General features: G+C 46.9%; 1 protein-coding gene across 4 annotated transcripts in view; it reads right to left on the reverse strand.

Annotated features, from left to right (window-relative positions):
• The window catches only part of PPFIBP1 (PPFIA binding protein 1), a 139,930-nt gene extending 115,652 nt beyond the window's left edge, over positions 1–24,278 (reverse strand). For all 4 annotated transcript variants that reach the window (XM_038769367.1, XM_038769366.1, XM_038769359.1 and 1 more), the window contains exons 1-2: positions 24,192–24,278; positions 5,877–5,973 (exon numbers count right to left, since the gene is read on the reverse strand). In XM_038769367.1, coding sequence (XP_038625295.1) covers positions 5,877–5,940 — 64 coding nt within the window. In that variant the 5' untranslated portion in view covers positions 5,941–5,973; positions 24,192–24,278. The remainder of the gene's footprint in view (positions 1–5,876; positions 5,974–24,191) is intronic.
• Between the last annotated feature and the right edge of the window lie 1,166 nt (positions 24,279–25,444).

The following is a 25,444-nucleotide window of genomic DNA, read 5'->3' on the forward strand; positions in this document are numbered from 1 at the left end:
TGGAGTCAGAGGTCATGGGTTCCAATCCCGACTCCACCACTTGTCAGCTGTGTGATTTTGGGCAAGTCACATAACTTCTCTGGGCCTCAGTTACTTCATCTGTAAAATGGGGATTAAGACTGTGAGCCCCCGGTGGGATAACCTGATCACCTTGTAAACTCCCCAGCACTTAGAACAGTGCTTTGCACATAGTAAGCGCTTAATACCATTATTATTATTATTATTACAATGCTTTGCACACGGTAAGTTCTCCATAAATATGACCAAATGAATGACAGCCCCACCCTCCCCTGGCCCCCCACAGAACTGGCCTTCTGGACAGATTGCTTTCACAGATTCTTTCATTTTTTAATTTCTATTAATGTCTATCTCCCCATCTGGACTGTAAGCTCATCGTGAGCAGGGAATGTGTCTGTTCTACTGTCCTCTCCCAAGTGCTTATTGCTCTGTGTACAGTAAGCACTCAAAAATACGACTGACTGACTGGCAAAGAATTTGCCACAACTCACACTCGAATTTGTTTTTTTTTATTATGGTATTTGTTAAGCGCTTACGCTGTGCTAGGCACTGTACTAAGCACTGGAGTAAACCTCAGTTCCCTCATCTGTAAAACGGGATTAAGGCCGTGAGCTCTATGTGGGACGGGGATTGCGTTCAACCTGATTAACTTGTTTCTACTTTAATGCTTCGAACAGTGCTTGGCACATAGTAAGCACTTAAACACCACAATAATTATAATCATTACTGCTATTAATAACAAAAATAACAATAATCATTTTGGTATTTGTTAAGCGCTTACTATGTGCCAAGCACTGTTCTAAGCACTGGGGGAGATACAAGGTAGTCAGGTTGTCCCACATGGGGCTCACAGTCTTAATCCCCATTTTCCAGATGAGGTAACTGAAGCCCAGAGAAGTGAGGTGACTTGCCCAAAGTCACACAGCTGATAAGTGGCAGAGCCGGGATTAGAACCCATGACTCTGACTCCCAAGCCCGGGCTCTTTCCACTGAGCCACGCTGCGTTATCAGGTTGGACACAGTCTCTGTCCCACGTGGGGCCTCACAGTCTTTATCCCCATTGTACAGATGGGAACTGAGGCATAGAGAAGTGAAGTGACTTGTCCAAGGTCACAGAGCAGATCTGCGCTGTGCTCCCAGGCTCTAGCCATTAAACAACACTGCTTTGAGTCACAGGCTTCAGTCACTCGGCAAACAAATCTCCTCGATCCACAGCTGCTCCTGTCCTAAATCCACAGGGGCTTATCTCTTACCTGCATAGATGCTCATCTCCTAGCTCCTCAAGTGCTCATCTCCTAGCTCCACAGCTGCTCCTGTCCTAAATCCACGGTTGCTTGCCTCCTAGCTGCGCAGCTACTCATCTCCTTCAACTATCACGGCTTCAACTATCATCTATCAACTATCATCTCTACGCTGATGACACCCAGATCTACATCTCTGCTCCTGCTCTCTCCCCCTCCCTCCAGGCTCGCATTTCCTCCTGCCTTCAGGACATCTCCATCTGGATGTCTGCCCTCCACCTAAAGCTCAACATGTCAAAGACTGAACTCCTTGTCTTCCCTCCCAAACCTTGCCCTCTCTCTGACTTTCCCATCTCTGTTGACGGCACTACCATCCTTCCCGTCTCACAAGCCCACAACCTTGGTGTCATCCTCGACTCCGCTCTCTCATTCACCCCTCACATCCAAGCCGTCACCAAAACCTGCCAGTCTCAGCTCCACAACATTGCCAAGATCCGCCCTTTCCTCTCCATCCATACCGCTACCTTGCTCATTCAAGCTCTCATCCTATCCCGTCTGGACTACTGCATCAGCCTTCTCTCTGATCTCCCATCCTCATGTCTCTCTCCACTTCAATCCAGACTTCATGCCGCTGCCCGGATTATCTTTGTCCAGAAACGCTCTGGGCATATTACTCCCCTCCTCAAAAATCTCCAGTGGCTACCAATCAATCTGCGCATCAGGCAGAAACGCCTCACCCTGGGCTTCAAGGCTCTCCATCCCCTCGCCCCCTCCTACCTCACCTCCCTTCTCTCCTTCTCCAGCCCAGCCCGCACCCTCCGCTCCTCCGCCGCTAATCTCCTCACCGTACCTCGTTCTCGCCTGTCCCGCCATCGACCCCCGGCCCACGTCATCCCCCGGGCCCGGAATGCCCTCCCTCTGCCCATCTGCCAAGCTAGCTCTCTTCCTCCCTTCAAGGCCCTACTGAGAGCTCACCTCCTCCAGGAGGCCTTCACAAACTGAGCCCCCTCCTTCCTCTCCCCCTCCTCCCCCTCCCTATCCCCCTGCCTTACCTCCTTCCCTTCCCCACAGCACCTGTATATATGTATATATGTTTGTACATATTTATTACTCTATTTATTTTATTTATTTTACTTGTACATATCTATTCTATTTATTTTATTTTGTTAGTATGTTTGGTCTTGTTCTCTGTCTCCCCCTTTTAGACTGTGAGCCCAATATTGGGTAGGGACTGTCTCTATATGTTGCCAATTTGTACTTCCCAAGCGCTTAGTACAGTGCTCTGCACATAGTAAGCGCTCAATAAATACGATTGATGATGATGATGAGTAAGCGCTCAATAAATATGATTGATTGATCAGGTTGTCCCACAGGGGGCTCACAATCTTAATCCCCATTTTACAGATGAGGGAACTGAGGCCCAGAGAAGTGAAGTGACTTGCCCCAAGTCACACAGCTGAAAATTGGCAGAGCCGGAATTCGAACCCATGACCTCTTACTCCAAATAATAATAATAATGGCATTTGTTAAGCGCTTACTATGTGCAAAGCAGTGTTCTAAGCGCTGGGATGGATACAAGGTGATCAGGTTGTCCCATGTGGGGCTCACAGTCTTAATCCCCATTTTACAGATGAGGGAACTGAGGCTCGGAGAAGGTAAGTGACTTGCCCAAAGTCACACAGCTGACAATTGGCAGAGCCGGAATTCAAACCCATGACCTCTGACTCCAAAGCCCCGTGCTCTTTCTACTGAGCCACGCTGCTTCTGATGATGATAAAGTGTGGATACGTACAAAAGTTCTGTGGGGCTGAAGTTCAGGTGAATACACGGTACAAATCCAAGTGCACACGTATTTACGTATTTGTCTCCTAGGAACAGTTTGGAGGTTGAAGAAAGGAGAGTTGGGGAACAGGGGGGATAATCAATCAATCAGTCAATCAATCAATCGTATTTATTGAGCGCTTACTGTGTGCAGAGCACTGTACTAAGTGCTTGGGAAGTACAAGTTGGCAACATATAGAGACAGTCCCTACCCATCAGTGGGCTCACAGTCTAAAAGGGGGAGACAGAGAACAAAACCAAACAGCTGGAGCTGTCGGGGACGAGGCTTCATCATCAGTGCTATTTATTGAGCACTTCCCGAGTACTGTCACTCTCCCCAACTTCAAAGAGGCCTTCCCCAACGAGGCCCTCATTTCTTTCTCTCACTCCCATCTGCCATCACCCTTGTACTTGGATTTGCCCCTTTATTTACCCATCCCTCAGCCCCGGAGCACTGATGTCCGTATCGTTCATTCATTCAACCGTATTTATTGAGCGCTTACTGTGTGCACAGCACTGTACTAAGCGCTTGGAAAGTGCAATTCAGCAAAAGAGATGATCCCCAACAATTAAGGTCTGTCTTCCCCACTCTAGATTCTAGATTCACAGTGGGCAGGAACCTGTCCTCCAACTCTCATTATATTGTGTAGTACAGTGCTCTGCACACAGTAAGTGCCCAATAAATATGACTGTTTGCAGACCACTGTACTAAGTGCTTGGGAGAGTACAATACACCTACGTAATTTATGTACATAACTGTAATTTATTTATATTCATTCAATCATATTTATTGAGCGCTTACTGTGAGCAAAGCACTGTACTAAGCGCTTGCATTGACAGAGAGAATCAGCATGACCTAGTGGCAAGAACACGGCCTTGGTAGTCAAGGGACGTGGGTTCTAATCCCGGCTCCTGCACTTGTCTGCTGTGTGATCTTGGGCAAGTCATGTCACTTCTCTGTGCCTCCGTGACGTTATCTGTAAAATGGGGATTGAGAGTATGAGCCCCACTTGGGACAACCTGATGACCTTGTATCTCCCCCAGCGCTTAGAACAGTGCTCGGCACATAGTAAGTGCTTAACCAATGCCATCATTATTATTATTAATGTCGGTGTCCTCCCCTAGACTGTAAACTCATTGCGGGCAGGGAATGTGTCTGTTAAATTGCTGAGTTGTGCTCTCCCAAGTGTTAGTACAATGTCCTGCACACAGTAAGCGCTCAATAAATACGATTGATTGATTGCTGTATACACACTGCTGTTCACTGATCTTTCTGTATTTGCATTACCACTTGCATAATACTAATAATAATTATGGTATTTGTTAAGCGCTTACTATGTGCCAAGCCCTGTTCTAAGCACTGGGATAGATACAAGGTAATCAGGTTGTCCCACGTGGGGCTCGCCGGCTTAATCCCCATTTTGCAGATGAGGTCACTGAGGCACAGAGAAGTGAAGTGACTTGCCCAGGGTAACAGAGCAGGCACGTGGCGGAGCAGGGATTAGAACCCACAACCTTGAACTCTCAAGCCCTGGGCTCTTTCCACTAAGCCACACTGCTTCGGTTCTTCCTGTTCTCTCTATATACAAATCACTTTGTCTACCTGTACAACCCCTCCCGGATCCCCACTCATTAGATCATAAACTTCTCAAGGTCAAGAGCTATTTCTTTGAGTTTTTTTCCTAGTCTCTCAAGCACTTAGTTCAGTCCCTCTAGACTGCGAGCCCGTTGTGGGCAGGGATTGTCTCTCTTTATTGCTGTACTGTACTTTCCAAGCGCTTAGTACAGTGCTCTGCACATAGTAAGCACTCAATAAATACAACTGTTGATGATGATCTCAGCTCTGCAGCGTGGCTCAGTGGAAAGAGTACGGGCTTGTACTTCCCAAGTGCTTAGTACAGTGCTCTGCACACAGTAAGCGCTCAATAAATACGACTGATTGATTGATTTGGAGTCAGAGGTCATGGGTTCAAATCCCGGCTCCGCCAGTTGTCAGCTGTGTGACTTTGGGCAAGTCACTTCACTTCTCTGGGCCTCAGTTCCTTCATCTGTAAAATGGGGATTGAGACTGTGAGCCCCACGTGGGACAACCTGATCACCTTGTTTCCCCCCAGCGCTTAGAACAGTGCTTTGCACATAGCAAGCGCTTAACAACTTCCATCATCATCATTATTATTATTATTATAATCCCCTAGCTGATCAATTGCTCATGTGTTCCTCTTCTATCTAAGTCCTCGTCTCCTCACAGCACAGGTGTACAACCCCGAACTGCAAAGGGGCTTGTAATAATAATAATAATAATAATAATATTTGTTAAGCACTTACTATGTGCCGAGCACTGTTCTAAGAGCTGGGGTAGATACAGGGTAATCAGGTTGTCCCACGTGGGACTCCCACTTTTAATCCCCATTTCACAGACAAGGTAACTGAGGCCCAGAGGAGTGAAGTGACTCGCCCAAAGTCACCCAGCAGACAAGTGGTGGAGCCGGGATTAGAACCCACGTCCCCCGAGTCCCAAGCCTGGGATCTTTCCACTAAGCCACGCTGCTTCTCTTGTCTCCTAGCCCGTCTTCTCCTCTCCAAGCTGCATGGATGCTCATCTCCTAGCTACGCAGGTGGTCATGCGTCCCTCTCCTGGCTGCGCAGGTGCTCGTCTCTTCGTGGGGCAAGCTGCATCGGGAATTGTCTCCTAGCTGCACAGGTGCCCGTCCCCCTCACTGCATCGGTGCTTTTCTCCTAGCTGAGCAGGTGCTCCCACCTGCCCCATCCCCAGGGCGGCTCCCAGCCTGAGTTTACCTGCAATGATGCCATCCATCTGTTCCAGGGCAGCAGCCAACATGTCGCTGGCATCGCCCATCATCTTCTTCCTTCCTCCGGAGCGACACACCCGGGTCTAAAAAACAAAGAAGCTATCGTTACAGAAACTGTATGTCAATGAATCACAGCTATTTATCATCAATCATCATCAATCGTATTTATTGAGCGCTTACTGTGTGCAGAGCACTGTACTAAGCGCTTGGGAAGTCCAAGTTGGCAACATATAGAGACAGTCCCTACCCAACAGTGGGCTCACAGTCTAAAAGGGGGAGACAGAGAACAAAACCAAACATACTAACAAAATAAAATAAATAGAATAGATGTGTACAAGTAAAATAAATTGAGTAACAAATATGTACAAACATATATACATATATACAGGTGCAGTGGGGAAGGGAAGGAGGTAAGATGGGGGGATGGAGAGGGGGATGGGGGGAGAGGAAGGAAGGGGCTCAGTATGGGAAGGCCTCCTGGAGGAGGTGAGCTCTCAGTAGGGCCTTGAAGGGAGGAAGAGAGCTAGCTTGGCGGATGGGCAGAGGGAGGGCATTCCAGGCCCAGGGGATGACGTGGGCTGGGGGTCGATGGCGGGACAGGCGAGAACGAGGTACGGTGAGGAGATTAGCGGCGGAGGAGCGGAGGGTGCGGGGTGACAATCAGGTGTGTTTACTGAGTGCTTACTGTGAGCGGAGGGCTTAGGAGAGTACACTATAACAATCAACCAATCAATCAATCGTATTTATTGAGCGCTTACTGTGTGCAGAGCACTGGACTAAGCTCTTGGGAAGTACAAGTTGGCAACATATAGAGACAGTCCCTACCCAACAGTGGGCTCATAGTCTAAAAGACAGAGTTGAGAAACTCTGTCCCCTGCTTATCACAAGCTTACAGTCCGAGCTCTGCTGCTTAATAATAATAATAATGATGGTATTTGTTAAGCGCTTACTATGTGCAAAGCACTGTTCTAAGCGCCGGGGGCATACAAGGTGATTACGTTGTCCCACATGGGGCTCACAGTCTTAATCCCCATTTTTACAGATAAGGGAACTGAGGCCCAGAGAAGTAAAGTGACTTGCCCAAAGTCACACAGCTGACAATTGGCAGAGCTTGGCACAGCTTGTCAGCTGTGTGACTTCGGGCAAGTCACTTAACTTCTCTGTGCCTCAGTTACCTCATCTGTGAAATGGGGATTAAGACTGTGAGCCCCACATGGGACAACCTGATCACCTTGTATGCTCCCCAGCGCTTAGAACAGTGCTTTGCACATAGTAAGCACTTAAGAAATACTAAAATTATTATTATTATGATTATTACAGTCTAGAGGGGGAGATGGACATTAATATAAATGAATAAATGACAGATAGGGACAGAGGTACTTTGGCACTAAGGGAAGGGGGAAATAAGGGATGCAAATCCAAGAGTGAGGGTGAAGCAGAAAGCAGTGGGAGAAGAGGAAAGGAGGGCCTCTAGGAGGAGATGTCTTCCATAATAATAATAATGATGGTATTTGTTAAGCACTTACTATGTGTAAAGCACTGTTCTAAGCGCTGGGGGGATACAAGGTGATCAGGTTGACCCACGTGGGGCTCACAGTCTTAATCCCCATTTTCCAGATGAGGGAACTGAGGCCCAGAGAAGTGAAATGACTTGCCCAAAGACACACAACTAAGTGACGGAGGCGGGATTAGAACTCACGACCTCTGACTCCCGAGCTCGGGCTCTTTCCACTGAGCCACGCTGCTTCTCTGAATGTGGGAGAGTGATCATCTGTTGGATATGATCGGCAGGGAAGGGGGTTTCCAGGCCAGAGGCAGGTCGTGGGCGAGAGACTGAAGGTGAGATAGACAAGATGGAGGTACTTAGTAGGTTGGCATTAGAGGAGCGAAGTGGGCGGCCTCGATTGTACCAGTCAACCTCCACATCAGGCAAAAACTTCTCACTCTTGGCTTCAAGGCTGTCCATCACCTCTCCCCCTCTTACCTCAACTCCCTTCTATCCTTCTCCAGCCCAGCCCGCACCCTCCGCTCCTCTGCCGCCGCTAACCTCCTCACTGGGCCTCGTTCTCGCCTCTCCTGCCGTCGACCCCCGGCCCACGTCCTCCCCCTGGACCGGAATGCCCTCCCTCCGCACATCCTCCAAGCTAGCTCTCTTCCTCCCTTCAAAGCCCTACTGAGAGCTCACCTCCTCCAGGAGGCCTTCCCAGACTGAGCCCCCTCCTTCCTCTCCCCTTCCCCATCCCCCCCGCCCTACCTCCTTCCCCTCCCCACAGCACCTGCATATATGTTTGTACAGATTTATTACTCTATTTATTTTACTTGTCCATATTTACTATTCTATTTATTTTGTCAATGATGTGCATCTAGCTTTACCTCTATCTATTCTGATGACTTGACACCTGACCGCATGTTTTGTTTGGTTGTCTGTCTCCCCCTTCTAGACTGTGAGCCCACTGTTGGGTAGGGACCGTCTCTATATGTTGCCGGCTTGTACTTACCAAGTGCTTAGTACAGTGCTCTACACACAGTAAGTGCTCAATAAATACGACTGAATGAATGAATGAGGTAAGGTAGGAGGGGAGCAAGCTGCGTGCTTTAAAGCCGATGGTACGGAGTTTCTGTTTGAGGCGGTGGTGGATGGGCAACAACTGGAGGTTCTTGAGGACTGGGGAAACACGGCCTCAACGTTTGTCAAAAAATGGTCCGGCCCGCAGGGTGAAGTATAGACTGGAGTGGAGAGAGACAGGAGGCAGATGCAGTAATCAAGGAGGAGTAGGATAAGTGCTGGGATTAAAGTGGTAGCAGTTTGGATGGAGAGGAAAAAGCGGATTTTAGCAATGTTGTGATGGCTGAACTGATGGGATTTAGCAACAGACTGAATAAGGGGGTTCATTAAGCTCCTTCTAAGTGCAAAGTATTGCAATGCACACTCAAAAGAGCTAAACAGGAGCAAAACACAGTCTCTGCCCATACGGACCTTATAATTGAATAGGGAGAAGAGAAAAATAATTTACTAAAAGAGGAGCCCAGAGGAAGAATGCGAATGTAAGAGGGAGTTATGTGAGTACATCAGGATGAAACAGAGGGATGGATAATTGAATTACAAATGAGTCTCCATATGTAGAGATGGGCTGAGTCCCATAGTTGGCAACTATATGTTGCCAACTTGTACTTCCCAAGCGCTTAGTACAGTGCTCTGCATACAGTAAGCGCTCAAGAAATACGATTGAATGAATGAACTATATATAGGACTTTTGGGGTAACATAACTCGGGGTTCTTGTGAATCAATAGTGGAAGACTTGCCTGCTGGGTGAACTCGGGCAAGTCACTTAACTTCTCAGTGCCTTGTGCTGTGGTAGATAATAACAATATTAATAACAGCATTTATTAAGCACTTACTATGTGCAAAGCACTGTTCTAAGCACTGGGGAGGTTACAAGGTGATCAGGTTGTCCCTCGGGGGGCTCACAGTCTTAATCCCCATTTTACAGATGAGGTAACTGAGGCCCAGAGAAGGGAAGTGACTTGCCCAAAGTCACACAGCTGCCAATTGGCGGAGCCGGGGTTTGAACACATGACCTCTGACTCCAAAGCCCGTGCTCTTTCCACTGAGCCCCGCTGCTTCTCTACAGCGTACTAATTACAAAGTAATCAGGTCAAGCGCAGTTCCTGTCCCAGACAGGGCTCATAGTCTTAATCCCCATTCTACAGATGAGGTAAATGAAGCCCAAAGAAGGGAAGTAACTGGCAGGAGGTCACACGGCCGACACGTGGCGGAGGCGGAATTAGAACCCAGGTCCCTGGCTCTCCCCAGCCCGGGTTCAATCCATCCACAGGCCCCACCTCTTCTCTGCTTCCCAGACAAGTGCAGCCAAGTATACTGAGGTGAGAAGCAGCGTGGCGTAGTGGATATGACTCAGGCCTAGGAGTTAGAAGGGCCTGGATTCTAATTCCACCTCCAACATGTCTGCTGTGTGACCGTGGGCCAATCACTTCACTTCTCTGGGCCTCGGTTACCTCAGCTGTAAAATGGGAATGAAGACTGTGGGCCCCATGTGGGACAGGGACTGTGTCCAACCAGATTATACCTACTCCAGCGCTTAGAACAGTGCTTGGTACATAGTAAGTGCTTAAGGAGTACTATTATTAGTACTATTATTAATATTGTTCCTTTTATTCAGTATGGCTCAATGGAAAGAGTGCGGGCTTTGGAGTCAGAGGTCATGGGTTCAAATCCCGGCTCTGCCAATTGTCAGCTGTGTGACTTTGGGCAAGTCACTTAACTTCCCTGGGCCTCAGTTACCTCATCTGTAAAATGGGGATTAAGACTGTGAGCCTCACTCTGTAACCTCCCCAGCAATTAGAACAGTGCTTTGCACATAGTAAGCGCTTAATAAATGCCATCATTATCCCCCCCGCCCCCTTTTAGACTGTGAGCCCACTGTTGGGTAGGGACTGTCTCTATATATTGCCAATTTGTACTTCCCAAGCGCTTAGTACAGTGCTCTGCACATAGTAAGCACTCAATAAATATGATTGATTGATTGATTGATTCTGGCGGCCCCAGATCCAGCAGCCCGATACGGTTCCCGCCACTAATTAGGAATTCCAATCACGGCTCGAATTTTCCAGGCCTTTCATCAGAGGATGTCAGGCTTTTCTTGGTGTCGGAGGAGGCAGACACTATTATCTGTGACTCCCAGGGGCCAGACGGATTTCCATAATCGCTCGCCTGTGTCTCCCGGCCAGCCGGCCAGCCCCCGGGAGGGTTGCCAACTGGGCACTGCCACTCACGCTTCATCTCCTCCAGCAGCCCGCCGAGCGCATCGGGGCCCGAACTCCGAGGGCGTGGGGCTCTTGGACAGAGCGCGGGATGAACTCCGAGGCCTCGGAGTCGGTCGCTCAGTCAGTCCGCGATCTATTGAGCGCTTACTGTGTGGACAGCATTGTATTAAGCGCTCAGGAGGGTCCAATATGGTGGGCATGTTCCCTGCCCACAGTGGGTTTACAGTCTAGGGGGGAGACAGATGCTGACATGATGGATATGCTGTGGGGCTGAAGTGGGGGGAATACAGGGAGCAAATCCAAGTGCCGGAGCGACGCAGAAGGGAGTGGGAGAAGAGGAAAAGAGGGCTTACACAGGGAAGGCCTTCTGGAGGAGATGTGCCTTCTATAATAATAATAATAATAATGGCATTTATTAAGCGCTTACTACGTGCCAAGCACTGTTCTAAGCACTGGGGAGGTTACAAGGTGATCAGGTTGTCCCACGGGGGGCTCACAGTCTTCATCGCCATTTTACAGATGAGGGAACTGAGGCATAGAGAAGTTAAGTGACTTGCCCCAAGTCACACAGTCGACAATTGGCGGATCCAGGATTTGAACCCATGACCTCTGACTCCAAAGCCCGGGCTCTTTTCCACTGAGCCATCTGCTATAAGGCTTGGGGGAGGCGGGGGAAGAGTAGAGCCACTGAACTCCATGGGAATAAGCAGTTTACTCTCCCTCTCTCCTTAAGAAGTGCACTTCAAAGCCATCTAGGGAAGGCTGACATATCTTTAAGACAACAGAGGAAAACATTTGCAGTTTGAACTGGAACGCCTGCCTCTGTCTATAAAATCCCGAGTAATGTCACCCAATCTAAAACGATCCTCCTCCCACCATCCCCAGAAGAAAACTAAGAAGGGTTTTCTCCCAGACTTCCTCCCGGAGCCCTTCACGGGGGGAATCTGTGGGAGGGCCGAGAATGGGCCTGGGTATCAGGGGACCTGCATTTAAATCTAGACTGTGACCCCGTGGGGTAGGGATTGTCTCTATTTGTTGCTGAATTGTACTTTCCAAGTGCTTAGGACAATGTTCTGCACAAGGTAAGCGCTCAATAAATACGATTGAATGAATGAATGAATGAATAATCCCAGCTCTTCCATTTGCCTGCTGTGTGACCTTGGGTAGGTCACAACTTTCCTGTAAAAATGGGATTATAGAAAAGCAGCATGGCCTAGTGGATAGAGCATGGGACTGGGAGTCAGAAGGACTTGGGTTCTAATCCCGCTCCTCCACATGTCTGCTGTGGGGCCTTGGACAAGTCACTTCTCTGGGCCTCAGTTACCTCATCTGTAAAATGGGGACTGAGACTGTGAGCCCCACGTGGGACAATCTGATTACCTTGTATTTACCCTAGTGCTTAGAACAGTGCTTGACACATAGTAAGTCCTTAACAAATACCATAATTATATTATTATTATTATTATATTCTTACAGTGCTCTGCACACAGTAAGTGCTTGATAAAAACGACTGGATTACTGCATCAGCCTCCTTTCTGATCTCCCATCCTCCTGTCCCTCCCAGTTTCAGTCTATACTTCACTCTGCTGCCCGGATTACCTTCATACAGAAACGCTCTGGGCCTGTAACCCCCTTCCTCAAAAATCTCCACTGGTTGCCTATCAACTTTCGAATCAAGCAAAAACTCCTCAATCTCGGCCTCAAAGCTCTCCGTCCCCTCGCCCCCTCCTCCCTCACCTCCCTTCTCTTCTTCTCCAGCCCAGCCCGCACCCTCCGCTCCTCTGCCGCCGCTAACCTCCTCACTGGGCCTCGTTCTCACCTGTCCCACCGTCGACCCCTGGCCCATGTCCTACCTCTGGCCTGGAATGCCCTCCTTCCACACATCTGCCAAACTAGCTGTCTTCCTCCCTTCAAAGCCCTACTGAGAGCTCACCTCCTCCAGGAGACCTTCCCAGACTGAGCCCCCCCCTTTTCCCTCTCCTCCTCTTCCTCATCCCCCCACTTCTTCTGCCCTTCCCCCTCCCCACAGCACTTGTGTAAATATTTGTACATATTTATTACTCTATTTTATTAATGATGTGTATATGGCTATAATTCTATTTATTCTGTTGGTATTGACAACTGTCTACTTATTTTCGGGTTTTTTTGTCTGTCTCCCCCTTCTAATAATAATAATAATGACATTTGTTAAGTGCTTACTATGTGCCAAGCACTGTTCTAACTGCTGGGGGGATAAAAGGTAATCAGGTTGTCCCACATGGGGCTCACAGTCAAACCCCATTTTACAGATGAGGTAACTGAGGCCCAGAGAAGTGAAATGACTTGCCCAAAGTCACACAACTGATAAGTGGCGGAGCAGGGATTAGAACCCATGACCTCTGACTCTCAAGTTTGTGCTCTTTCCACTGAGCCACACTGCTTCTCTATAATGACAGTATTTGTTACGTGCTTACTATGTGCAAAGCACTATTCTAAGTGCTGGGGTAGATACAAGGTTATCAGGTTGTCCCACATGGGGCTCACAGTCTTCATCCCCATTTTACAGATGAGGGAACTGAGGCCCAGCGAAGTGAAATGACTTGCCCAAAGTCACACGGCTGACAAGTGGCGGAGCCAGGATTAGAACCCATGGCCTCTGACTCTCAAGTCCGTGCTCTTTCCACTGAGCCACACTGCTTCTCTATAATGACGGTATTTGTTAAGCTCTTACTACGTGCAAAGCACTATTCTAAGTGCTGGGGTAGATACAAGGTTATCAGGTTGTCCCACATGGGGCTCACAGTCTTCATCCCCATTTTACAGGTGAGGGAACTGAGGCCCAGAGAAGTGAAATGACTTGTCCAAAGTCACATGGCTGACAAGTGGCGGAGCCGGGATTAGAACCCATGGCCTCCGACTCCCAAGCCCGGGCTTTTTCCACTAGACCACAGATGTGAGCCCATTGTTGGGTATGGAACGTCTCTATTACTGATTTGTACTTCCCAAGCACTTAGTACAGTGTTCTGCACACAGTAAGTGCTCAATAAATACGACTGAATAAATAAATGAACTGACTGACTGACATGGGCTGTGTCCAACCTGATTAGCTTGTTTCTACCTGAGCACTTAGCACAGTACCTGGCACGTAGTAAGGGCTTTAATAAATACCATTTAAAAACAAATGTCCAACATGACAAATGTCCAACATTTAGACTGAAGCACCTATGGATAGGCCACCCAGCCAAACTGACCACGGACTTTTCAGTTCACCAAAAATGTGGAGGGGTACAGGAGGCGAGATCCATTTCTGCCTCTATAGCCTCTAGACTGTAAGCTCGTTGTGGGTAGGGAATGTGTCCGTTTATTGTTGTACTGTACTCTCCCAAGCGCTTAGTACAGTACGAAGCAGCTTGGCTGAGTGGAAAGCGCCCAGGCTTGGGAGTCAGAGGACATGGGTTCAAATCTCAGCTTCTCCACTTGTCCGCTGTGTGACCTTGGGCAAGCCACATAAATTCTCTGTGCCTCAGTTACCTCACCTCTAAAATGGGGATGAAGACTCTGAGCCCCACGTGGGACAACCTGATTACCGTATAGCTATCCCAGTGCTTAGAAGAGTGCTTGGCATATAGTAAGCACAACCTGATTACCTTATATCTATCCCAGTGTTTAGCATATAGTAAGCACTTAACAAATACCATTATTATTATTAATAATAATAATAATAATAATAATTGGCATTTGTTAAGTGCTCACTATGTGCAAAGCACTGTTCTAAGCGCTGGGGAGGATACAGGGTGATCAGGTTGTCCCACGTGGGGCTCACAGTCTTAATCCCCATTTTACAGATGAGGTACCTGAGGCCCAGAGAAGTTAAGTGACTTGCCCAAGATCACACAGCAGACATGTGGTGGAGTCAGGATTCGAACCCATGACCTCTGACTCCAAAGCCCGTGCTCTTTCCACTGAGCCACGCTGCTTCTCTAAAATAAGAAAAACAAGATGATCAGGTTGTCCCACGGGGGGGGGCTTACAGTCTTCATCCCCATTTTACAGATGAGGGAACTGAGGCCCAGAGAAGTGAAGTGACTTGCCCAAAGTCACACAGCTAACTGGCAGAGCCGGGATTTGAACCCATGACCTCTGACTCCAAAGCCCGTGCTCTTTCCCACTGAGGCACGCTGCTTCATTATTATTATTATTACAGTGCTCCACACACGGTAAGCACTCAAATATTGAGTGAATGCCCTGGATTTTGGGTCAGAGCACCTGAAAACAGTAGAGCAGATTTTCCTCTCTGGGAGACGGGAGTGGTATTTTCCTGGCTTTCTATTCCCCCAGCTCAAACATCAGGTGAGGGGCCTCACTGCAACTCCCGCCCCACTCCCCACATCATAACAGCGTCCCGGTCTGCTTTAGCAGTGTGTACGTTTTGGGAGACGAGGGGCCTCGGTTTCCCGTTGGACGTTAGCGCTAAACATATGTCAGAGATGATGCTGTTTTGTCTGATTGATTCCCTTCACCTGGACGACGCTCATTTTAGAGGCCTTTGATCCCCCGGGAAATGCTTGCAATTCCACGGGTTACAAAATTACAAGAGGGTCTTGTGAGAGCCTCCCAGCCGCTTCTATTTTTTTCTTGTCTGGTTTTGAAAATACATACAGGAAATCAAGGCCCACACTACCTCCTCTTTCTCCTCCGCCTGCTCCTCTTTAAATTACAACTCCAGGTTCCTCTCCTTCAGGAACCCATGCTGAGTAATCCCACCCCTTCCCCATGTTCTTTTCATTCATTCAATCGTATTTATTGAGCGCTTACTGTGTGCAGAGCACTGTACTAAGTGCTTGGGAAGTACAAGTTTGCAACATATAGAGACGGTCCTTACCCAACAGTGGGCTCACAGTCTCCTAACTAGAAGAACCAAAGGGCCTCAAACGCTCCCAGAAATCTGTGGCAAAACAACTGTGGTAACACAAATGGTAGGAGGAAGGCAGAAAAAAACCCAGAAAAATCTCTTCAATTAAATTCATTTTTCTTGAATTCTGCACCTATAGAAATTCTAAGTACTACTCAAGAATTCAAGTATTAAAACAGGATATCAGAAACTGCAGGATAGCTGATCAGCCCTTAAAGGGGCTGCTGGCTGAACTACAAAACTGCAGCCAGGTTTTGATCCATCCTCCTGTATCTGTTCTATCTTAATCTAGGAAATTCTCATAAAAATGTACAAAAGGAAAAAAAAAAACTTCTTTCCACACATCATATTATGTTTCAATGGGCTCAGTGCAGTAAGTCAGATGGCATACATTAAGCAGCCAACGTTTGGAAAATTAATCTCAATTCTTAAATACAGTAGCTCTACAAACTAATCAGATTCGGTAATTCGGTAATTTGCGAACAGCTTCTCTGCTCCCGCAATACACCCAATACGGTGCCTGGCACATAACAAGCGCTTAAGAAATACCATCAAAACAATATATTCATCAACAGCCATGTACCCTTTTTCAAAATATTCATTCATTCATTCAATTGTATTTATTGAGCGCTTACTGTGTGCAGAGCAGTGTACTAAGCGCTTGGGAAGTACAAGTTGGCAACATCTAGAGACGGTCCCTACCCAACAGCGGGCTCACAGTCTAGAAGGGGGAGACAGACAACAAAACAAAACATATTAACAAAATAAGTAGAATAAATATGTACAAGTAAAATAGTAGTTTAACCCCAGCCTAAAGGAGTCTGGGACCTAATCCCCCCTTTTCATTCATTCATTTTTTCCATTCTTATTTATTGAGCGCTCACTGTGTGCAAAGCACTGTACTAAGCACTTGGGAGAGGACAATATAACAATTAAGTAGGCACATTCCCTCCCCACATCGAGCTTACAGTCTAGAGGGGGAGACAGACATTAGTAGACATAAATAAAGGTACAGATGTGGACATTCAGTGTAAAACTCAGTAACGTTTGTGCCACAGTGCTTTAAGAGAAGCAGCGTGGCTCAGTGGAAAGAGCACAGGCTTTGGAGTCAGAGGTCATGGGTTCAAATCTCGGCTCCACCTATTGTCAGCTGTGTGACTTTGGGCTTTGGGCCGATGGGCTTGTAACTACCACAGCACTTAGAACAGTGCTTGTCACATAGTAAGCACTTAACAAATGCCATTCATATCGGAAGCCCTTAGTAGATGACACTAGCATCATTAATTGCTCTTTGGAAAATTCGGGCAAGACATTTTAGCCCAAAAACTCCTAGCTGGCGATGGAGCGAAGAGTTTATCTTTAGCTGTAGTCATAACAACCTCCTCCTCCGCTACCACACAGTGGGGGTTTCTCCACGTTACCAAAAAGCATCCTTAGGATAGCGGTGAGCCAAAATAGCAATAAGTCTAATCAGATTCTGGAAGCTTTTTCTTTTAATGGTATTTATTAAGTGCTTACTATGTGCCAAGCACTTAACTAAGCGCTGGACCGGATACAAGCAAATCAGGTTGGACACAATCCCTGTTCCACATGGGGCTCACAGTCTTAATCTTCATTTTACAGATGAGGGAACTGAGGTCCAGAGAAGTGAGGTGACTTGCCCAAGATCCTACAGCAAAGAAGTGGTGGAGGTGGGACTAGAACCCAGGTCCTTTGGACTCCCAGTCCTGTGCTCTAGCCACTAGGCCATGCAGCAAAAGTGTGGACATGACAATAAATACGTGGTGATGAGAAAATTGATAAAGATTCTACATTTGGCAGGATATCAGCCTTCCGTAGGTTTGTCATCTTCCCTCGCACCTCTTCCAAAATTCAATACCAGCTGAGGTCCATAATAATAATGATGGCATTCGTTAAGCCCTTACTATGTGTCAAGCACCGTTCTAAGTGCTGGGGTAGATAAGAGCTAATCAGGTTGGCTACAGCTCCTGTCCCATGTGGGGCTCACAGTCTTAATCCTCATTTTACAGATAATAATAATAATAATAATAATAATAATAATGATAATGGCATTTATTAAGCGCTTACTATGTGCAAAGCACTGTTCTAAGTGCTGGGGAGGATACAAGGTGATCAGGTTGTCCCACATGGGGCTCGCAGTCTTAATCCCCATTTTACAGATGAGGTAACCGTGGCCTAGAGGAGTGAAGTGACTTGCCCAGAGTCACACAGCAGACAAGTGGCAGAGCGGGGATTAGAACCCTTTTGACTTCCAGGTTTGTGCTCTACCCTGCCAGAAACAAACAAACAAAAAAAATTCTCAAAGACTTTTGGGGCCATGCTCCTATCCAGGTTTAAAGGGAAGAGAGCAAAGGAGGCCGACAACTCGTGGAGCCAACGGAGCAGCCTGTGGGAGCAAAACACTTAAAGCCACTTGACAGATAATTGATGGGAATTCTTCCACTAATAAAATCAAAGTTCTTTATGCTAAAGTAGGCTGATGATTGCACAGCAAGTCACAGCTGGCTTCCCAATTCTCCCCCAGCGCCTGCTGTCAGATTTCCAGAATGACTTCATCACAGGGGGAAACAGACACAAAATAATTAGTTGGGAGGAAAAAGCCAATAGAAAGCACTGTGATTTAGTGGATACAGCACAGGCCTGGGAGTAGGACACTGGTTCTAATCCTGGAGCATTTCCTTAGCGTGCCCCTCGGCTCATCTCATTCTACAAACATATTCAGTCTGTCACCAAATCTTGTCCACTCTAACTTCACCACATTGCTAAAATCGCCTTTTCATTCATTCGTTCATTCATTCAATCATATTTATTGAGCGCTTACTTTGTGCAGAGCACTGTACTAAGCGCTTGGGAAGTACAAGTTGGCAACATATAGAGACGGTCCCTACCCAACAACGGGCTCACTGCCGACCACTCGCCCATGTCCTGCCTCTGGCCTGGAACGCCCTCCCTCCTTATATAATAATGATGGCATTTATTAAGCGCTTACTATGTGCAAAGCACTGTTCATTCATTCATTCATTCAATCGTATTTATTGAGCGCCTACTGTGTGCAGAACAATGTAATAAGCGCTTGGGAAGTACAAGTTGGCAACATTCAGAGACGGTCCCTACCCAATAACGGGCAGAAGACTGTTCTAAGCGCTGGGGGGGTTACAGGGTGATCAGGTTGTCCCACGGGGGGCTCACAGTATAGGTAACAGAGGTCCAGAGAAGTGAAGTGACTTGCCCAAAGTCACACAGCTAACAATCGGCGGAGCTGGGATTTGAACTCATGACTTCTGACTCCAAAGCCCGTGCTCTTTCCACTGAGCCACGCTGCTTATACGCAATGGCCAATTATTCTCCCCCACTTCAGAGCCTTATCATCATCATCATCATCAATAGTATTTATTGAGCGCTTACTGTGTGCAGAGCACTGTACTAAGCACTTGGGAAGCACAAGCTGGCAACACATAGAGACAGTCCCTACACAACAGTGGGCTCACAGTCTAAAAGGGGGAAGATATATCTTCTCCAAGAGGTCTTCACTAACTAAGCCCTACTTTCCTCTTCTCCCACTCACGTCTGCGTTGCTCCGACTTGCTCCCTTTATTCATTCCCACGTCATCCCCCGGGCCTGGAATGCCCTCCCTCTGCCCATCCGCCAAGCTAGCTCTCTTCCTTCCTTCAAGGCCCTACTGAGAGCTCACCTCCTCCAGGAGGCCTTCCCAGACTGAGCCCCTTCCTTCCTTTCCCCCTCGTCCCCCTCTCCATCCCCCACATCTTACCTCCTTCCCTTCCCCACAGCACCTGTATATATGTATATATGGTTGTACATATTTATTACTCTATTTATTTATTTATTTATTTTATTTGTACATATCTATTCTATTTATTTTATTTTGTTAGTATGTTTGGTTTTGTTCTCTGTCTCCCCCTCTTAGACTGTGAGCCCACTGTTGGGTAGGGACTGTCTCTATATGTTGCCAATTTGTACTTCCCAAGCGCTTAGTACAGTGCTCTGCACATAGTAAGTGCTCAATAAATACGATTGATGATGATGATGATGATGATTCCCCCAGCCCAGCCCCACAGCATCTCTGGATAGCTTTGTACATTATGTATTTCTATTCACATCTGTCTCCCCCTCAAGACTCATGGTGGGCAGGGAATGCATCTGTTATACTGTTACAATGCATTAATAACAATAATGGCATTTATTAAGCGCTTATTATGTGCAAAGCACTGTTCTAAGCGCTGGGGAGGTTACAAGCTGATCAGGTTGTCCCACGGGGGCCTCACAGTCTTAATACCCATTTTACAGATGAGGTAACTGAGGCCCAGAGAAGTGAAGTGACTTGCCCAAAGTCACACAGCTGACAACTGGCGGAGCCGGGATTTGAACCCACGACCTCTGACTCCAAAGCCCGGGCTCTTTCCACTGAGCCACGCTGCATTCTCCCAAGCACTTAGTACAGCGCTCTGCACAAAGTATTTATTGGTTGATTACATAAATATCAGTAAATAGGATTGACTGGCTGATTGACGACAGTGCTCTGCAAACAGTAAGTGCTCAATAAAATAGGATTTAGACTCTGAGCCCCAGAGAAGCAGTGTGGCTTAGTGGAAAGAGCACGGACCTGGGCTTCAGAAGGTCATGGGTTCTAATCCCGGCTCCACCACTTGTTTTCTGGGTGACCTTGGGCAAGTCACTTCACTTATCTAGGCCTCAGTTACCCCATCTGTAAAATGGGGATTGAGACTGTGAGCCCCAAGTAGGACAGGGACTGTGTCTAATCCCATTTGCTTGTATCCAGCTTAGCACTTAGAGTAATAATAATAATAATGGCATTTATTAAGTGCTCATTATGTGCATTTATTAAGTGCTGGATAGTGCTTGGCACATAGCAAGTGTTTAACAAATATAATAATTATTATTATTATTACTGTGTCCAACCTAATTCATTTGCATCTCCCCCAGCGTTTGGAACAGTGGAACACATAGTGAGCACTTAACAAATACTATAAAATATAAAAAGAAAAAAATGAATACCATTGATTTCTCAGCACATAAGGAGTGCTTAAAAAAAAATCCCAATCAGTTAGGGTTTTCCTGAAGTCTGTAAAGGCATTTCCAAGCTCGTTTCTTAATTTAATCTCTTCCCATCCTGGCAACAGAGAAAGCGGGAAGACACTCACGCAACCATTATGCTGAGAGAGGAGGAATTCCGGAAGGTATTCATTTATTCGTTCATTTAATCGTATTTATTGAGCACTTACTATGTGAAGAGCACTGTACTAAGTGCTTGGGAAAGTAAAATACAAAAATAAACAGACACATTCCTTGCTCACAATGAAGCTTACAGTCTAGAGGTGCGGTGACAGACAGCGATCGATCAATCAATCTTATTTACTGAGCGCTTACTGTGTGCAGAGCACTGTACTAAGCGCTTGGGAAGTACAAGTTGGCAACATATAGAGACGGTTCCTACCCAACAGTGGGGTCACAGTCGAGAAGGGGGAGAGAGAGACAATAAATACGATGAAATGAATCCGGGCAGAGCCAGATTTCAGTGCCGGCCAAGAGGAGCCGTGGCCGGATCAGGAACAGGTCAAGGATGAAGGGAAGCTTTCCCTTCTCGGAGTCGGGGTTCCACAGGCCACACTGGGCTGGGGATGCCAGAGGGGACCATGTGAGGAGTCTTCTAGACTATGAGCCCGTTGTTGGGTAGGGACCGTCTCTATATGTTGCCAACTTGGACTTCCCAAGCGCTTAGTACAGTGCTCTGCACACAGTAAGCGCTCAATAAATACGATTGAGCGAATGAAGAAAACAAAACAGATTAACAAAATAAAATACACAGAATAGATATGCACAAGTAAAATAAATAAATAAATAGAGTAATAAATACGAACAAACATATATACCTATACAGGTGCTGTGAGGAAGGGAAGGAGGTAAGGCGGGGGGGATGGAGGGGGGGAGAGGGGGAGATTAAATTAAAGATGTGTACATAAGTGCTGTGGGGCTGGGAAGAGGGGAGAATGAAGCGAGCAAGGCAGGGTGATGCAGAAGGGAGTGGGAGAAGAGGAAAGCCTGGGGGGGCTTAGTCTGGGAAGGCCTTTTGGAGGAGATCAATCAATCAATCAATCGTATTTAGAGCGCTTACTGTGTGCAGAGCACTGTACTAAGCGCTTGGGAAGTACAAGTTGGCAACATATAGAGACAGTCCCTACCCAACAGTGGGCTCACAGTCTAAAAGGGGGAGACAGAGAACAGAACCAAACATACTAACAAAATAAAATAAATAGAATAGATATGTACAAGGAAAATAAATAGAGTAATAGATATGTACAGACATATATACATATATACAGGTGCTGCGGGGAAGGGAAGGAGGTAAGATGGGGGGATGGAGAGGGGGACGAGGGGGAGAGGAAGGAAGGGGCTCAGTCTGGGAAGGCCTCCTGGAGGAGGTGAGCTCTCAGTAGGGCCTTGAGATGTGCCTTCAATATAACAATAAGCAGACACATTCCCTGCCCACGAAACAAAACAAAACAAAAACTCTGCGTACTGAGGCTTCAGATATCTAAGAGGAAGTGTCCTCCAGACACAAAGTCTTCAGGATGGTAATCAAAGGAAACTGTGGAGTTATTTTGAGCTCCTCATCCTTCCTAACTTCCCAGGAACCACCTTGTCTCATGGCTCAATGGAGGGAGGTACCCGACCCTGGGGATCTCACTCGATGCCCGGGGCTGGGAGTCAGAGGAGCTGCGTTCTAATCCCGGCTCCGCCACTTGCCTACGTGGTGACCTAGACAGAGTCACTTCTCCGGGCCTCAGTTTCCTCATCTGCAAAAGAGGGATTCAGTGCCTGTTCTCCCTCCGACTTAGAAGGGAAGCCTCATATTCACTCATTTCATTCAATCGTATTTATTGAGCGCTTACTGTGTGCAGAGCACTGTACTAAGCGCTTGGGAAGTACAAGTTGGCACCATATAGAGACGGTCCGTACCCAACAGTGAGCTCACAGTCTAGAATAGGAACTGTATCCAACTTGATTATCTGCTACCTATCCTGGTACTGAGAAGTAAGGGCTTAACAATTACCATAAAAAGCAGCAGGGCCTGGTGGAAAGAGAATGGTCCTGAGAGTCAGAAGTCACGGGTTCTAATCCTGACTGGGCCACTTGTCTGCTGTGTGATAATAATAATAATGGCATTTATTAAGCACTTACTATGTGCAAAGCACTGTTCTAAGCACTGGGCAGGTTACAAGGTGATCAGGTTGTCCCACGGGGGGCTCACAGTCTTAATGCCCATTTTACAGATGAGGGAACTGAGGCCCGGAGAAGTGAAGTGACTTACCCAAAGTCACACAGCTGACAATTGGCGGAGCCGGGATTTGAACCCATGACCTCTGACTCCGAAGCCCGGGCTCTTTCCAAGGAGCCATGCTGCTTCTCTAAGAAGCATAAGAGTAATGGTGTTGAGCAGCGCTGTGTGCGTTCAAGAATCTATTTTTACTAAAGATTTTATTTATTGTTCATGCCAGCCAAATTTAAATTGGGACTATCAAACACACCACACCCACTCCAATTTTCAGAGAGTCTAAATAGACCGGTAAGAGAAAAGGTCACTCTGAAGAACTTCATAATCTAGCCAGTGTCTTGTTGTGAATACTACAGTTGGGGAATCGCTAGGACATCCTGAAATAGGGGCTGTATATTTAACAGCCCAGTGGAACTCAATATCGGGAAGAAACAGGATTCAAAAACACACCCTTCCTTAACCAGCTTTAAGAAGTAGAGTAGCCAAGTGGATAGAGTAAGGGCCTGGGAGTTAGAAAGACCTGGGTTCTAATCCCGACTTTGCCGCTTGTCTGCTGTGTGACCTTGGGCAAGTTGCTTCGGTTCTCTGGGCCTCAGTTCTCTCCTGTGTAAAATGGGGGTGAAGAATGTGAGCCCCATGAGGGACATGGATGGTGTCTATCCTTATTATTAATAATAATAATGGCGTTTATTAAGCGCTATGTGCAAAGCACTGTTCTAAGCGCTGGGGAGCTTACAAGGTGATTAGGTTGTCCCACATGGGGCTCACAGTCTTAACCCCCATTTTACAGATGAGGCAACTGAGGCACAGAGAAGTTAAGTGACTTGCCCAAAGTCACACAGCTCAAATTGACAGAGCTGGGATTTGAACCTGTGAACTCTGACTCCAAAGCCCGGGCTCTTTCCACTGAGCATAGCCCAGCGCTTTTTTGTGTGTATATCAGGCACTGTACTAATACCATAAAAACACAAAACAAAACAAAACCCAACTAGAGCTGTTCCATTTTCTAGCGACGACTTGAACTTGTGATCTGTTTTGCTCACCCATCACAACTTCTCTGTGCCTCAGTTTCCGCATCTCTAAAATGGGGGTCCAATACCATTCTCCCTCCTAGTGGGACAGGGACTGGGTCTGATCTCCTTAGTTATCTCAGTGTTTAGTACTGTGCCTGGGTCTAATCTCATTAGTTACCCCAGCGCATAGTATTGTGCTTGGCACATGGTAAGCACTTTACGAATACCTTAGCATTATTATTATTTTCTTTTTAGTCAGATAATTGGGGTTACTTACGTGCAGAAGAAGAGCTTCAGTAATGAGCTGTGCTGGGACTCTTCAAATCCTGTGATTAATTTCCAAGTTGATCCATGAAAACTCTTCACGCTGGAATGCAATCAAAAATACAATACTGCATAATCTGGCATCAAACATATAATAATAATAATGATGGTATTTGTTAAGCACTTACTATATACCAAGCACTGTTCTAAGCACTGGGGGAGATACAAAGTAATCAGGTAGTCCCACATGGGGCTCACAACCTTAATTGCCATTTTACAGATGAGGTAACTGAGGCACAGAGAAGTGAAGTGACTTGCCCAAAGTCACACAGCTGACAAGAGGCAGAGCCGGGTTTAGAACCCAAGACCTCTGACTCCCAAGCCTGGGCTCTTTCCACTGAGCCATGCTGCTTCTCCAATGAACTTCCCCAAAACACAATGAACTTCACCCAAATACAGTGACAAGTTAGAGGTGATGAAGCAGAAGCACCCCGGATCCAGGAGCATTAGAGATGAGAGGACTGGACAGAAATTTAAATTTAGACAGCAAAAAGTAAAGCCCAGACTGAGCCCCCTTTCTCCTCTCCTCCTCCCCATCCCCCCTGCCCTACCTCCTTCCCCTCCCCACAGCACCTGTATATATGTTTGTACAGATTTACTACTCTATTTATTTTACTTGTACGCATTTACTATTCTATTTATTTTGTTAATGATGTGCATCTAGCTTTATTTCTATTTATTCTGATGACTTGACACCTGTCCACATGTTTTGTTTTGTTGTCCGTCTCCCCCTTCTAGACTGTGAGCCCATTGTTGGGTGGGGACCGTCTCTATATGTTGCCAACTTGTACTTCCCAAGCGCTTAGTACAGTACTCTGCACACAGTAAGCACTCAATAAATACGACTGAATGAATGAAACAACAGACACATTACCAAATCAGATTCTGCGACCCTACTTTCTCCACTGCCATTTGTTTTTTTTTCCCTCAGTTTCTAGGCCACCTGGCAGAGAAACCTGAACATTTGCTTTCTATCCAGAAGCGATCATCAATATTTATAGGCCAGCAATTTGCTCAAGTAACTAAGACAGCAGAGGTCTGTAATATTTGATTTGGAGGAGCCATTTGACCTCTTACCAGATGGCTGAGTCATTTAGACTATAAACCATAAAGGCCTCTTTGCTTCGCTCCTCTAATGCCAACCTACTCACTGAACCTTGATCTCGTCTATCTCCCCGCCGACCTCTCGCCCACATCCTACCTCTG

The sequence above is a fragment of the Tachyglossus aculeatus genome, chromosome 2, assembly GCF_015852505.1.
Source record: "Tachyglossus aculeatus isolate mTacAcu1 chromosome 2, mTacAcu1.pri, whole genome shotgun sequence".
In the NCBI taxonomy this organism is placed as follows: Eukaryota; Metazoa; Chordata; class Mammalia; order Monotremata; family Tachyglossidae; genus Tachyglossus; species Tachyglossus aculeatus.